Source organism: Gymnoscopelus microlampas (assembly GCF_963454915.1).
Source record: "Gymnoscopelus microlampas genome assembly, chromosome: 8".
NCBI classification, from domain to species: Eukaryota; Metazoa; Chordata; class Actinopteri; order Myctophiformes; family Myctophidae; genus Gymnoscopelus; species Gymnoscopelus microlampas.
The window spans coordinates 45,580,823-45,597,592 of NC_139945.1; the positions used below are offsets into that span (position 1 = coordinate 45,580,823).

Here is a 16,770-nt window from a genome sequence, read left to right on the forward strand (position 1 = left end):
TACTCAAGTACTGTACTTAAGTACAATTTTGAGTTGTTTTTACTTTACTGGAGCACTTCCAATTTTCAGTACTTTTACTTCTCCACTACATCTCAGAGGCAAATATTATACTTTTACTCCACGACAATTATTTGAAAACTTTAGTTACTAGTTACTTTGTAGATTTTTTAGATAATTATTACAAAACTCACAATTCCAAAGATGGGACATTCTGCATAATGAGTACTTTTATTTGTGTACTTTAAGTATATTTTGATACCAATACTTTTGTACTTTTACTCAAGTAAATTTCATGATTCCTAATTCTGCCTTAAACGTTTGAATGTAAATATGACACCTGCCTACTTATTTAATACTTATATTCCATAATCATATACAATTTTCCTGTTTTTCATAATTTATACTTCCCGTTTGTGTTTTCCTTGACCACAAATGCTAAAATGTTATTAAATAGTATGCACTCTATTTACATGACCATTTAGCTGTCATTTGTTAGGTTGTATGCCATTTAATCTGATCTCACACTTACAAGTCACTGGTTAATTAAATCTTCTAATGCCCAAATTGCATACATTTCTTGAAATTCCATTCCATTTAATATTAATATTTGGAATAGGTTTGGTAGCGGTCCCCTCCCCACTCACACACTTAAAGAACCCAAAATCAATGTAAGAGCTATACAAACACAAAAACAAACAAACAAAATACTGTTAATTCCCTTAGTCTACCATACTTTATAAGCTCACATGAAGCATAAATCCACATAAATGGCACATTCAAAAACCTTAATTAAATGTGCTTTGATTGAATACTATATTTAAGAAAAGATTGTTAACAGTATGTACAGTCAAAAGCTATGCTATAAGGATAACACAAAAAGCTTGTTTCCATTGTGGTCCATTGTATTAAATTCATTGGTAAGACAAACAATACATACATTTCATTACATAACAGTAGCAGAAAAATATATATTCAGAGAAAAAAGGGGAGGGGGCAAATTAGTGGGGGTAGGAAGGAATCTACAGACCAGTTGTAATTTGAGGTCAGCCATGATTTTAGGTTAGTTTTAAGTGTGCATAGGGAGTCAATATCTTTAATGGCTGTTGGAAGGGCATTCCACATTTAAAACCATAATTGTTTCACTCAAATGGACAATAAAATGTCCATAAAATGTGTTTTCTCTGTCTATTTCATGTAGTTGCCCAAGCTTCAATACTTTCACATGCACAGCTGCTAGTTAACATCGTCGATATCAAAAGTTGTGACTTCTATACAGCAGTGAATCATCTAAAAAAAACAGTGAAACATTTAAAAAAAAGGATTTCAACTAAAAACAGAAAATAAAAGGTTGATTTAGGTAAATTTCACAATAAAGCATCAACAAAAGAATACAGCTCACCAAGGGATATCAGGATAGTACAGAATATATTTGAGTTCTTTTATAGTCTTGTATAGTCAAATACTTTTATCCTCACTAGAAACAAATGTGTTGTTTATAAAATATATAGCCTATATATGTAGCCTCCAAAATATAAAATGCATTTAGCTTGTAAGCAATTTATAAAACAAAATGATCATAATATGGAAATTCCATTTCAAAGCTTTCTGTTTTTGTGGTCAGTGGTGTTTCAGTAGCCTGGAAAGAGGTAGAGGTGTTTTGTCAACGTGCATCTGTCTTTGGTGGGCATCTGTCTTCTTTTTTCAAATTCCTCAAAGCGGTTCATGACCTGTGATTAAAACATTATATGAAAGACAATACAATAATTTGACTGTAGGTAATAGAGCAGATGTTACATGCATGTATGATAATTTGATCATCCAGCTAACCTTGCTGGTTAGCTGGCTTTTGGATCACAATGCAAAGTGGTAAAACTGTAGTCATTTGAAACGCTTGCCTTCCTGAACAGTTCCTCAATGTGATCCTCATGGGCAAACGTGTTGAATATCTCAACAATGTACTGGATAAGAAAGGATCCATTTTCTGTACTTCTAAATGAAAGCGTATCTGCAGGATAAAATAAAAGAATGCACATCACATAAATGTATTATCATTTAAGTATCTTATCTAGAATCTTATCTATCAAGTTCTATTAATCATAAAGACAAAAATAGAATTGATCTCCCTTATAAACAAGTAAATATGTTAATACACACTCACGTGGGGTGCAGGAAAGGAGGGAGATGAAGTCCTTTTCTTTGTGCACCCGACAAGCATCATCCTCTATGCCTTCTGTGTCATTCCGAGGGTTGAAGGGTGGCTGGCAAGCATCTGCACCAACACCATCGTGTACAATCGTCTTCCCTTCCTCCTCTGAAACAATCACATCATTGGCCAGGACAATTTAGGAGAACATTTTGAACAAGTCCCCCTGTGTCTCTTAAGATATTTTAACAACATATTTCTTCACATCTGTAATAATGCCCACTTTCATGCTAAGCTGATAAAGTGCAACTACATGGGCATTCCTATGGCAACCAGATTATCACCTCCTCTGCAGGCCTGGATGATGATAACCTTGGGTTTATCCCGCAGAGCCGGACAGTTCTCTGTGTTCAGGTAGGTGTAGATCTTTTCAATGTCGAACACGTCGGGATTTTTCGCTGTCCAGTCGACGCCTAAGATGAATCCCATCTTCCCATGAGACATGATGATGACAAAAACACTGTCTGTTTTGGAGAGACGTGGATCTTGTGAAAACTTCTCGATAGCTGAGTCAATCGCCTGTAACAAAATAATAAGTCAGTCACTCTCTATATCACAGTAAGTCAATCACTCACTACAACACATTAAATTAGTCACTCACTAACACCACTCAGTTAAGAAACTGGAGAAAATCCCTTCCCATGTTAAGCCTACAGTACCTTCCCATTGAGATTTCTATGTTGTTCCACATCGTATCCCAATGCTTTGAGCAACATCAGCGCGTTCTCCTCATCTTTCTCAGCGCCATTCCTTTTCATCCCAGGTGACTTAAACTCCACATTAGTGATTACTAAGGCCAGGCGATTCCTAGAGGACTTCTCAAGCACAGGGTACATCTGTGAAGAAACCTATTAAAACAAAAAAAAAACATAATTTTCTGAACAGGTAGAATTATAGTACAAGAGTTTAAAACAATGAGGTAGCTACAGTTTGAGACATAAAACTTCAAAGTATCCCTCTTTGATTCACATTTGTGAAACCATAATAAATATTGTGACAATGTCCTTTCACAAACATTTATAGAGTGCACATGCAACTATGAAATTATAAATGAGATAATTTGAAGATCCTGCATAGGGCCTATTTTATGAGTACAACCCAGTAGTAGGCATAGAATAAATAGCTTGCATCTCTTGCATTATGCATTTCTTTCCGTTATTTCAGAACACATGAGATGTCTAGTACACCTTTTAAAATTGTATTCGTTGAATGACTTACTTTTGGGTTCTTTAGTTGAGCCTTCACGAATGCATCGGTACAGGATGTGAGTGTGAGGGACATTTCACAACCCTTTGACTCCTCCTGAGCCAATGCTGGTGCTGGTGCCACAGCTGGAAAACACAAAGTATAGCTTCAGTGGCTACTTGTGTAGCGTACTTTACAGTAGACTAGAGACTTGATAACAAAGATACAATGCTTGCATTTAACTGAAAAGCATACATCTTCTCTTGGTAAAATGAAATCAGGACAGTGCAGTGGCTGTTTACTGAAAGACCTGAACTGACCTGTCTGGGCTGGTTGCTCTGAGGACAGACCCAGTTCTGAGAACAGTTCAGGGTCTCTCTCCTCAAGATGAGCGATCAGTGCGTTAGAAGCCTTGTTTCCTTTCTTCTTAACAATGTCTACTAGAAAACGTGCCTTGTCAGTTTTGGTAGGGTTCTCCTCAAGTACTGCTTCTTTCTCTCCATCGTTCAAGATCTTATCATCCAAGAGGTCATCCAGGAGCTGCTTGAGTACACTTGAGGACACTTTATCTACAAATGTACGCCGAATCTTGGCAAGCTTATCTAGGAGAGAGAGAGCGAGAGAGAGAGCGAGAGAGAGAGAGAGAGAGAGAGAGAGAGAGAGAGAGAGAGAGAGAGAGAGAGAGAGAGAGAATAAAGCAATGTAATTTTGTTTCACCACAAATAAAGCATCAACCTGTATGTACAGTATGAGATATCAACTATATGAAAAGTTTTTATGTGTACAGCCACACATACAGTATAGCGCATGAAGCCATGCTACTCATTAGCCTGGTAAACCCTCCCTCCGGAAATCTCATTTCCATTTGATTGAAATCAAATGGAAATGAGATTTCCGGAGGGAGGGTTTACCAGGCTAGCTACTCATAGGCTGAGTTGGCCAAAACTCAGCATGGCCAAATGCAAGTGCGAGTGTTACAATGACTGAGCTACCCGCACTCAAAGACCCATAACACACCCGGTGTGTTGAGACCTTCATGCTGGTATTTGTTTTGAGTACAGTTTAGCTATAGGCCTATGACACAAGCTCCCCTCTTAACTTTGTAAAATATAGCTGTGCTCTGATCCCTGATTTCCACATAGAACTACTATACCACAGTCCTCCTGAGGGTTTAATTCTTCTTCCATGAGCTCATGTAAATACATTTCTATCTTTGTAATAGCTAGAATGATCATTGTGGTTGATTACCGGTAGGTGAATGAGAACTTAAAAGTCTCATAGAGGAAAACCATAAGTCTGAATTCTACACAGTAAAACCTGACAGACAGAAGTGACTGGCACCGCACTGATGGATAAAATGAAAACATTTTTATTGAACACAATGTCACATACAACACAGTAATGTGTCTTTTTCCTAATGTCAGACAGGTTACAGTTGACTTATTGAATAAAGTTTTGACTTTCATGGGTTTTGTTGTTCAGTGATACTCAATGTATGCAAAGAAGCATTGATGTTTGGTAGGTCACTCAAGAATTGAGTGGTATGTGAGGTATGTGAGGAACTCACACTAAAATGCTAAACTGGGATGTTTAGCATTAGCTGGTGAGGTAATAATTACCTATGGACACGTACACGTTTTTTATTACTCCTTTTGCTATAACACAATAGTATGGGCAATGGATGGGACGATAATCGTTATCGTTTATCGATTAAAAAAACTCACAATAATCGTATTGCGGAGTAATAATGGTATAATTAGTTTAGTAAGTAAATACATAATAATAGTAATAATAATAATAACAATAATAATAAATAAATAGTATAAGTAATAATCGTATATTTCATTTATCGTGAAAAACGTTCCCCCCCAGAATAGGGATGCATGCTGGGGGTCAAGTGCTGAACAAAAGTGGCATTTTAAGTTTTAAGCATATTTAGATTATCATGACAATATTAATATCATTAATCGCAATACATTTTTGCCACAGTAATCGTGACACGTCCTTTTCACACCGTCCCATCCCTACTTAGAGCAGCTGTTTAGTGAAGTATTATTAACTAAGTACATCACATAAAGCATATATTATTTTCTCCCCAAAAATATTTTGAGCTGAGACATTTGCACAAATGAATGCGGTCTGTCTGTCTGTTGTGTTGTAGGCCGTTGGTTCTCAAAGTGGGGTCCAGGGACCCCCAGGGGTCCTTGAGGGAGTTCCAGGGGGTCCCCAGCTAAATGGTAGTTAGGAACCAAATGGACCCTTATGGGTCTGTAACTCTGTGTACAACTCTGTGTACAAATGGAACCAAATGGACCCTAACGGTCCATTTGGTTCCATTTGTACACTCTCAGAGTTAAATTAACATTGATTTTACGATATAAATTGGGGTCCAAGAGATATAAATGCCTAATGCATGTCAAACTGGGGGTCCACGAAATTAAAATGCTTGAAAATCACTGCTATATAGAGCCGTAAAAATCTTCTCTTATGGGGGTCCTTGGCATATCTTTTCAAATGGGGGTCCGCGGGCTAATAAGTGTAAATTTGGGGGTCCTTGACATGAAAAAGTTTGAGAACCACTGTTGTAGGCTAAGTACTAAAATGCATCCCTGTAAATGCTGCTCACTGAATGTAATGCGCACCTCATGCATGAGTGAATAGAAGTGGATTCTAAATTTAAAGAAAAAAAGATAGTGCCTATGCACTAGCCCACTGCCCAGCTTATCCCTCCAAGAATCTTTTTTGCTATACTTTTTGAAGCAGTGCACCAAAAGAAATGCAAAATGCAACTCTGATTAATAGAATCTAAAACGGATTACATTTTGGAAACATTTTGTTGAGGGAAACTTGTAGCCTCATTCCCCCCTTCTTCTTCTTACAATTATTCAAATAATTGTGCGGAAAAAACAAGGGCGAGGTTATACACGAAAGTGAAAGTAAAAAAAGTTGAGAGTAATTCAACAATTTTGTTTAAAATCTTTGTTGTGTGCATCAAGGTAGAATGTCAGTATTCACACATTTCACATAAAACAGCAGGCGTATTGGTTTCTATCATGACTAATATATAACTTTAAGTCGTCAACCTTTACCGTATGTTTGTAAAAGTTAGAAAACGTGTCCCAACCTAGCCAGTTGTTCTGCCTTGAATCTAAAAAAAAAACTTACCTGCCATTCTTCACTATACTGCACGATCTTGGTAAACGAGGGTGTTGCGTCGTTTTTACTCGATAAAACAATCTTCTCAAACGTTTTGGTGATAAGTTGTGACAACGTAGCCTTAGGTTAGGCTGTGCAGCTGTAGTGTAGACTCGTTGACTTCCTTAACTGATCCTGGTGTTACCAGATGTGCATATTGCTACAATGCCAATTAGCGCCACAAGGTGGTGCCTCCGGTCTATTGACGAAGTGGTCGAGAGTTGGTTGAGAGCAGTGGTGGAAGTAGTTCACATTTTTTTTACTTAAGTAAAATTATCACTACCGCAATGTAGAAATACTCTGTTACAAATAAAAGTCCGGAATTAAAAACGTACTTGAGTAAAAGTACAAAAATATTGGTATGAAAATGTACTTAAAGAACCAAAAGTAGAAAGTAGGCCTACTCATTATGTAGAATCTGATACTAGCCTACATTTAATAAACTTTATTACTTTTAAATAACAAAGTTCTTTACACATAAGGCAACAGCTTAAGTGACAGCAAATGAGTTTGAACAGTGGTGGAAAGTAACTAGGCTACATTTACTCACTCAAGTAGGCCTATACTGTATTTAAGTACAAATTTGAGGTATTTTTTACTTTAAGGGCGCGCTCTCACCAAAAGTTGGCTGGCCGCTGTTAAACGCAGGTTGTGCGCGGCCACAGTTTTTTGCAGCCAGCGGATTCTAAAAAAACGCTGTGACGCACCTGTCACTCACATTCAAGACCGTCCCCGTAGCCCGCACCGCCACTAGACACTAAACCACTAGACAAAAAATGTCTTTGCACTTTCACACTTGGGGTTCGTACATCTACATACACATTCAGATTTCAAATATAAAGTAATTACCCCATGGCCACGGATGTTACAATCATATACGGGCCCTCATAAGTATCCGTATCTTCCGTATTAAATAAATATCAATAAAAAGCATTTTAATCCAATCAGTGGTCATTTTCTCCGTATGCTTTCAACTGCGCGACCCTAGCGGTTGAGAGGTGTATTGCATTGTTGGTACATTATAACTCTATGGGAAAATGGCCACCAATCGGATTAAAATGCTTTTTATTGAACAATACGGAAGATACGGGTACTTCTGAGGGCCCGTACATGATTGTAAAATCCGTGGCCATGGGGTAAGCACTTTATATTTTAAATCTGAATGTGTATGTAGATGTACAAACCCCAAGTGCACAAATCATAAAGTACTGGGTGAGATGCAACAGCTACAACCAGTTGGTCCACTGAGAGCACCATGTTGCTTCCTGAGTCTTGGGACGGTCCGCCTTCGACTCACCCGATTGGACAGAGGGGGAAAATCAGGACTGCCTCCAGCAGTTAAATGCTTCTTCGTGTAGAGCGGATAAACGCAAGGTCTGCGCCACAAGCGGAAAAATCTGCTCTTGCGTGAATCCACGCATTTGCATTGACAAAGCATTGGCAGATTCTGCCCCAGAGGTAAAATAAAAGTGCGGTGGGAGCGCGCCCTAATGGAGTATTTCCAAATTTTCTGTACTTTTACTTCTACTCCACTACATCTCAGAGGCAATTGTGGTACTTTTACTCCACTACAATTATTTGATAACATAAAGTAGCCTAGTCACCCCCAAAATGACTTTTTTTCCCGATCAATTACTCACCCCACGGAGCCTTGAATTCAGATTTTTTTGTTTTAAAAAAACGTTCCTACCACACAAAGATTTGGCGGCCCCTAGTAGGACCCCCAAGGGGTCTCGTTCCCGGACCCCCGTTGAAGACCCATGCTCTAGCAATGATTATTATCAGTATATATAGAGCTTTGACTTTTTTCTTATTGCAAAAAAACAATGTGTTCTAACCAAAATATATCACTTATGCTACCTGACCATTAATAGAATAGTATAACCTCTGTCTATAATATAGACACAGGAACAATAAATAATCATATCAATACTGAATTTAACATATAAATCCCACCATCCTCTGAGTCATGCTATTACCTCATTATCATCATCATCAGTACCCTGGTAATGATCGTGGATCATTACCCTGGTAATGATCCAAATCCACGATACCAGAGTTGTCTTGCAATCTTACAATTTTTTAAAATTTGTGTGTCACACTGTCCAGGGCGTAACTCGGAAAGGATCTGACCAAACTTGGTGTGTGTGTGTCTCATATTACCCACAATTTTGCCACTGTGGCGAAATTGCTTGCTCAAGGTGGGACAATGTCGGGTCTCTCTATGTTAAGTGTCTTGAGACAATTTAATACAATTTAATTGAATTGAAATTTTATTGAGGTGTGAGTGTGACCCATTGAACGACAGTTCATACGGACCAATGGTTTCTGAGAACAGCAAAACCATGAATAGGCCTATCTGTATCTGTCAGCCCGCTGGGGCTACTCAATTAAGAGTAAAAAAGTAATTGCTTTTAAATATACTTAAGTATTCAAAAGTACATGCTTTGAAAAATACTAAAAGTAGAAGTACATTTCTTAATTTTTATGAATTTCAGTAATGTTTTCACAATGAATTTATAGGACCTTGTAACTCTTGCTTCAGAGAAGTACTGTAACTCTCTGAAACCACCTGCATTGCATGCACTGATGTGCTTGCTTGCAGAACCACTACATTATACAAAGCCTGCAGAAACACCTAGAAAAACATAGAAATGACTGAGGAACCAGAACTAAATACTTTTACTCCATACACCCATACAAGATGTAACAAAGAGGCGAGTGGAGGGGGAAGCCAGAAACACGGCTAGTGTGAGAGCAGAAGTTAGGCCAATTGCATTTTAGGGAAGGAAAAAAAACAGCCAACCTAAAGGCCAAACCGCACCAATGCAACTATAGTCGCAACTCATTGCTACAAAACAGTTTTAAGGTCATCCACACCAATGCAACTCCTTGCAACTGCCATTGGCAATTTGGCAATAATGGTTGCAAGTAGTTGCAAGTAGTTGCATGTTGCAAGGAGTTGCATGGCGAATCATTGGTGTGTGGATGTGGAATGGGCTTAAAATATTTGTCTTGGAAATGTACTCAAGTAAGAGTAATAAATATTTAAAAAAATCACACCCTGTGTGAAGGTAGCGGCGCCTTTGATACATTTTGTCATCGATATGTGTTTATAATGTGTTTATAGCCATGTGTCACTTGAAGCTTGACCAATCACTTTGCTGACGGGTCTGACCAATCAGAACGTTGACGGTGAACACGGACAAAGTCAGGTATAGAGCAGGATGTATAGAGCGGCTAGCGCCGCTAAAAATCTAATACTCAAGTAAAGTACAGATGCTCAGAATCTGTACTCAAGGACAGTGCTCAAGTACATTTACTCCGTTACTGTCCACCACTGTCGGCGTCCCTGATTGGCCAACCCAAATCGCTGGCTTCATGGATTGTCATGTCACGTTTGTGCCACTTGGCCAGACCAGAAAGGCCAGTATAAGTCATAGACTGTAAAAAAGAATGGACAAAGCCACTCCCCTGCTTTCTACAGAACGAAAATGAAGCCGATAGTTCAGGAACATGCATTCCTCCATCGTTAATATATACAGTTGGCCACGTCCGGAACTCAAACGCTATTGGTTGAGACCAGACACGTGACCAGCGAACCGGAAAACACCCCCAAAAATGCTATTGGTTGGGTAGCTTGTCAATCAAGAGCGGGGGCGGGGAATGAATGCTATTGGTTGTGTAGGTTGTCAATCAAATCATCCCGCCCCTCCTGGAGCATAGCCTACTTTATCGTCAATTTTAGAATAAATGGGACCATAATTTAGCAAAACGCATATCATGATGATTGAAAGGAGACTTTAAACTAGCAACTAGAAGCATATAGAATTTATGACAATTTTTATTACGGTAAGAAAATCTAGTCTAAAGTTTGTCAAAAACACATTCACTTGCGCTAAAATAAATTCTTTCTGACACTTCAGGTCGGCGCAGGGTAAAACAGCGCCACTCTGGCCATTCATAAGCTTCCGTGTTGGCCTCATCGTAAATATCCAAGCCTTGCCCCTTGGTATAAGTCCCTGCCCCGATGGCTTAACTGATTTGCTGAACTTCGCGTAACATTTGTGCCACATAGCAAATATCAATGGGACTCACAGAACTCCATATATGGGCATAAAAGGGATGCAGGCAGACAAATACAGAAATATCCATATATGGGCATAGAAGGGACAGACAGGTGGGTACAGGGTACTCTTACAATGGGTAGTACAATGGATATTGCATAACCGTGTGGGGCATGCATTTCCAACTTGCATCTGGTCTAGTAATAATGATGATGATGATGATGATGTGGATGATAATAATAATTATAAACAACAATAATAACAATAATTTCATCATTGCAGAATTCTGGGAAAATATTATTTATTGAGCTTTGTTACATGCTTTGCTTTGCATGGTCTTGCCCCACCACCTTTAATTGAATCAATTAAACAGAGGGCTGACAGTGGTGTTGGCATCAGGGAAACCACTAGAGGGGACTGTGAGACCATTTAGATGCACCACATTTGGCAAAATGTGCTGTCAGTGAAGTAAATGTTTCAGTGGCCTACGCTTACAATAAAAGAGTGCCCTAAATATCCAACTTTTAAGGCCTATCTGTACGGAGCCCCTGAAGGGACATCACTAGGTAGATTGTATTAAGGGTAGGTACATTTTTTTGGAAGGGTCACTTTATTTTTAAAAGCTGGCGGTTTATGTTTTGTGGTATGGTGAAAAAAAAAATATGTTGGCAGAAAAAGAACAAGGCTCTAAAATATTTTTTTTTAGGGGATGACATTTATTTTAAAAGGGGAAAGAATTTTTTTTTGGGGGGGTGACTTTTTTTTTATAGTTGCTTTATTATTTAAGGATGTATAAAATAATATTTTTAGAGTATGACATTTTTTTAAAGGGGGATGATTTTTTTTTATTTAGGGAATATAATGTTTTTTTTCTAGTTTTTTTTTTTTTTTTCATGCATGACTTAAAAAAAAAAATGTTTTTACAAAAAAAAAAACTTTTACAAAAAGAAAAAAAAATTTACAAAAAAAATGTTTTTACAAAAAAAAAAAAAATTACAAAAAAAAAAAAATTACAAAAAAAAAAAAATTTACAAAAAAAAAAAAACTTTTACAAAAAAAAAAATTACCTATCTTGAAAATAAAACCTCTCCTTTTCAAACTCGTGCGCACGACTTTGAACTCGTGCGCACGAGTTTGAAAATCAGTACGTCACTTCCTCTTTGACCAAATTTGGTCACCATACTTTCCACTTCCAGTTTCCAGTTTCCACCACGGAGGAAATAGCTGGTCAGCTAACGTTCATTTGTTTACAAGGAAATGATTGTAAGTGATAAGGTGCTCTCATTAATCTACCGCTATCTGGGAGAATTAATGAATGAATGAATGCGTGTGTACCATAGAGGTATGGTGTGTAGAGCTTGCTTACTAATGTTAGCCATTATGTTAGCTAACGCTAACATTAGCACCGTTAGCTCCATGGGAAGCACCCAGCTAGCACTGGCACTCAACGGCAAATCCACTACGTTAATGTACGTCGCCGATCATATTTATGTTGTATATGGCATTGATTCTCAAAGTGGGGTCCGGGGACCCCCAGGGGTACTTGAGGGGGTTCCAGGTACTTGAGGGGGTTCCATTTACCCCAGCTAAATGATGGAAAAAATTAAAATTAATGTTAATTTAACTCTTGAGAGTGTACAAATGGAACCAAATGGGGTCCATTTGGTTCCATTTGTACACTCTCAAGAGTTAAATTAACATTGATTTTACAATATGAATTGGGGTCCCAGAGGTATAGATGCCATTAAATGGGGGTCCGTAGCCTAATGCATGTTAAACGGGGTCCTTGAAATTAAAATGGTTGAGAATCACTGCTAGAGAGCCGTAAAAACCTTCTCTTATTGGGGTCCCTGGCTTATCTTTTCAAATGGGGGTCCGTGGGGTAATAAGTGTCATTTTGGGGGTCCTTGACATGAAAAAGTTTGAGAACCACTGGTACATGGAGTGCAGCGTTTCAAAGTGATTTAATTCTAGGGAGAGAATGTCATCATATTGGCTGGCATGTTCTATCATGTTCTATCATGTTCTATCACATGAATAACGTTGACACCGAAAATAGTAGATCTACAAGCTCACAACATGTTTCGTCCGCGACGCGCTGTGAGCTTGTAGATCTGCTATTTTTGGGGCCGACAACGTTGTGTGATGTAGCATACCTACTGTAGCTTATTGAGGTGTTGTTGCTATACTCTACTGTACTATACTGCTATGATACTTAACATAATTTGTATAATGATGAACCGTGCATGTTCACATCATGTATACTTTACATTATTATTATTATTATTATTATTATTATGATATACCGTTGCTTGTTCACATCATGTATACTTTACATTATTATTATTATTATTATTATTATTATTATTATTATTATTATGATATACCGTGCTTGTTCACATCATGTATACTTTACATTATTATTATTATTATTATTATTATTATTATTATTATTATTATGATATACCGTGCATGTTCACATCATGTATACTTTACATTATTATTATAATGTACCGTGTATGTTCACATCATGTTTTTCTTTTTTTACATGTTGGACAAAATAGCAATTTTTTCATACATGTGTTTGGTGAGGTGGAATGCTGTGCGACTTAAGTGGAGGAATGGGAAAAGTTAGAGGACGACAGGATTAAAAAGTTGCACTCAACTTAGCTAGGTTGAAGGCCAAATTCTCACATACTGTAGTATTAGGGATGTGTTGTAAACACTTATTTATACACTTATTTAAAATAAATTAATAAATAGAGTGTAATTGTTTTGTATTTGATTTTAACAAATGTATCCATTGTATAGTTCTGATAAAGCAATAATTCCCTTTTCATACTTTTCAGGATTCAAGCCCCAGAAGGCACTCCACAATTGCCTACAGAACAGCAAAGCGTTTCAGGGGAGGAAGCAGCAACATTTGCACTGTAAGTTCAATTTTTCTGTTAAAGCAGCTTTACAAGACTAGCTTCACCTTGACTATAGGTAGGGTAGGGTTACAAACAACTTTGTCTGATTAGTCTAGTTGGAGATTCATGTTTTTTTCTTTTCAATTCCTTTAGTCATTCCTCTTTTTTTTAAATAGAATATGTGAAATCCTCAACAAAACCGGTGATGGGAAATGCTTGGATGCCAGTTTCCAGGAAAGCCATTACATCTCCATGACTGAAAGAAGATCAATGGTCCGTATACTCGTCTCATCTGATGGAGAGCTTCGTAGAGAAGTGAGTATTCTCACACACAGATTAAGCCCATTTGTTGACTAGTGTGTGGTTAGTGGTACATTTTCACTAATGCGAACCACAACAGCATTCTGAACAATCTCATCCAGGTAATCTCGGGTGTGAACTAGGTTTAAACAGGATAGTTCAGATCATTTGAATTGGGGTTGTATGAGGTACTTATATATAGTCAGTGTATTAGCTACAGATGATGGCGGTCAGCACACTTGCATTTTAGAGAAACAGAGAGTAGCACAGACACTAAGCAAAGCAATTTACTGATGTGAGAGGGGCCAGCATCAAAATGTAGAATTTTAGCCATGTAAAAGATGGCCTACTTAAACAATATCAGTTGTATGTACAATACAGGCTATTTAGAATAATTTAGCACAGCTAAAGGAGAGGAATGTCAAGCTAAGGTAAAGCAATAAAATATGTTTGGCCCTACTATCCAAAAATAAATGTTAATAAAATGTCTATTGTTTTAAATTCCAACTTCAGCTACGAAGGCAAAGCTGGTGTCATCGATAGTGGATACATTTCCATGCCTGAGGGACTGTCATGGGACAGTAAGTAAAGTTAATACATTGTTACAAAACATTCCATTGTGAATCCTACTGTAATGTGAACCATTATTGGCAACTCTTAATTTCAGTGTTGCTGCTGGTTATTTCCTAATGTGTGCATGTGTGTTTGTGTGTGTTCTTTTCTGATATCTTTCTCTACTTTATGATGCATGTTTCAACCCAGGCCAGGGAGGAGTCACATGAAAAAGGTAAAGCAAGGTGTCTTGGATTGAAATAAGGTACAAGTTGCCCTTCTATCTCAATCCAACTCATGTGACTACTGTACATTTAGGAGTGGATGTGACTATGCTTTTTGCAACAAACCGTTCTTGTAAACTTGGATGTTCATCTATCACCATTAGCTTGAGTTAATCTTTTTCTGCTCTTCACAGAATCAAATAACTGCAGACAAGCCTTGCCAAAACATGTGGCCACCACTGCAGACTGCAGATGGGACAAATTCAATCCAAGCCATAATCGAAGAGTTGCCGCATCTAGTGGACACTCAAGGCATGGTGAGGTTACATCTCACAGAATAAGTTTAGTACAGACTAAATCGATTATTGTTTGTGCCTTACACATTTTTTTTGTCTTTAACTGTCTGTAGATTTCTCATGATTTCTCGATGTTAAATCCTGAGTGTACTGGGAGATGAACCCTGAATTCTCTGCGAAGATCACTCACATGGCCGGCCAGGAAGGAGAAGACGGGTGAACTTCGCGTCAACATACAGTAGATTTGCTCTCAGCTGGTATTCACATAGAGCTCACATACTCCGGGAGCAGTATGGGTTAGCGCCCCAGCCTTGGTCTCCAGCCTTGGTCTTCCGTGAGGAAGAAGCCCAACAAACAGTTGGATCATGCAGACACATTTTTTGTAATATAGCCTAATACATAAGTTGGCATAAGATATTGATAGCTAATTACAGTGACATTATTTTAATGCTGTGTAAGGGCAGGCATGTGTGTTCCACCTACATGTGCATTCACACTCATGTTCAGTAACTTTGGACACTATTTGGACTTGAGCACTACTGGGGAATTAACTCAACCTAGACTCCAGATATAGTGACTTGACTACAGCACTGGAGCTTTGGAGTTCAATTTAACCTGTTGTATCAACTTGTAATAATCTTGTTCTTTCCTCTTTTCTTTTCTTCTTCAGCCTGTGGCAAACCTGGTGCAGTAGCTGACCGCAGCAACCACAGAGAGCGTTCTGACGAGCGGCACCACAGCCTGGTTTGGGAACTGCACCGCAGCGGAAAGGAAAACACTGCAGAGAGTGGTGCGAACGGCGCAGCGCATCGTGGGAGGGGAGCTTCCCCCCCTCCAGGGAATACACGAGAAGCGCTGTGTGGCTAAGGCCGAAAACATCATAAAGGACTTTTACCATCCAAGCCATAATCTGTTCGAGCCACTGCCGCACCCACGGCCAGGCAAACGGTACAGGAGCCTGGCGAGCAGTACCACCAGATTATTGAACAGTTTCTACCCCGCATTAATCCGGCTGCTGAACAGAAATTAAAGTCTGGTGACACTGCACAGAACTGTGAATGTGCTCTAAAAGGGACATTTCTTGTAAACACTTGTATGCACTCACTCACTTTATTATAGATATTATATATGTAGTTTAGTCATTTATGCACTGTATGCTTCTCCTCTCTCCCTATGAGATGACTATCTTTTAACTGCAATGATGAGCCTGCACAACCAAGAATTTCACCCACTTACTTGTAATGTGATGTGACAATAAAGATTGATTCTGATTCTGTTTTAAAGCATTTTATGTCTTCGATCTCAATTTCCCTGAAACCATGTTCCCAGGTTTGGGAGTTCATTCAGACTTTCATCTTTGACATCCCAGGCTTCCAAGATTTCAAAAATGGGTTACCCCCCACACCCCTGTTCAATGGTTCAAGTCATCCTGATGATAGTAAAGTACACTAGCTTCCAAGAGTTACCCCCCTCCAATGGTTTGAGTCTTTGTCATGTAAGCTAAGTATACTTCAAGTGCAAAAGAAAAAGGTTTTTTAATTGGTCTATTTTTTGGCCAAAGGCTTTCTGTTAGCAACATGAATGTGGGAATGTATGTCAGCATAGCATGAGATAAATGCAACATTTAGCATGTAATGACTTATGTAATGAACTAAGATCTATATGTTTTGCGGGGTAATACTATTCAACAGAGTTCAACGTGACATAAGCAATTGATAATGTAGGAAACAGCAGTCATGAACATGGCAAATGTCAAAGCACAAATGTCTATTTGTAATTCTTGTATGCACTTTTAATTTAAGCTGTCATTTATATCAGTGTGTATGTATATGTGTA

General features: G+C 38.3%; 1 protein-coding gene and 1 long non-coding RNA gene across 2 annotated transcripts; one reads left to right on the forward strand and one right to left on the reverse strand.

The window, feature by feature from the left end:
* Window positions 1-673: 673 nt before the first annotated feature.
* On the reverse strand, window positions 674-6,716 carry LOC311050858 (caspase-1-like). The gene is made up of 8 exons (XM_084065045.1): window positions 6,554-6,716; window positions 3,709-3,990; window positions 3,422-3,534; window positions 2,863-3,051; window positions 2,488-2,722; window positions 2,159-2,311; window positions 1,896-2,005; window positions 674-1,727 (listed from the first exon to the last, which is right to left on the reverse strand). Exons 1-8 carry the CDS (start codon window positions 6,558-6,560, stop codon window positions 1,629-1,631), a joined length of 1,188 nt encoding a protein of 395 aa, XP_083921171.1. The 5' UTR covers window positions 6,561-6,716; the 3' UTR covers window positions 674-1,628.
* A 7,068-nt stretch (window positions 6,717-13,784) lies between these two features.
* Window positions 13,785-15,238, forward strand: LOC311050864. Its single transcript, XR_014601326.1, has 5 exons — window positions 13,785-13,877; window positions 14,376-14,443; window positions 14,625-14,649; window positions 14,833-14,955; window positions 15,048-15,238. It is a non-coding gene; the product is annotated as an uncharacterized lncRNA (long non-coding RNA).
* The last annotated feature ends 1,532 nt before the right edge of the window (window positions 15,239-16,770 follow it).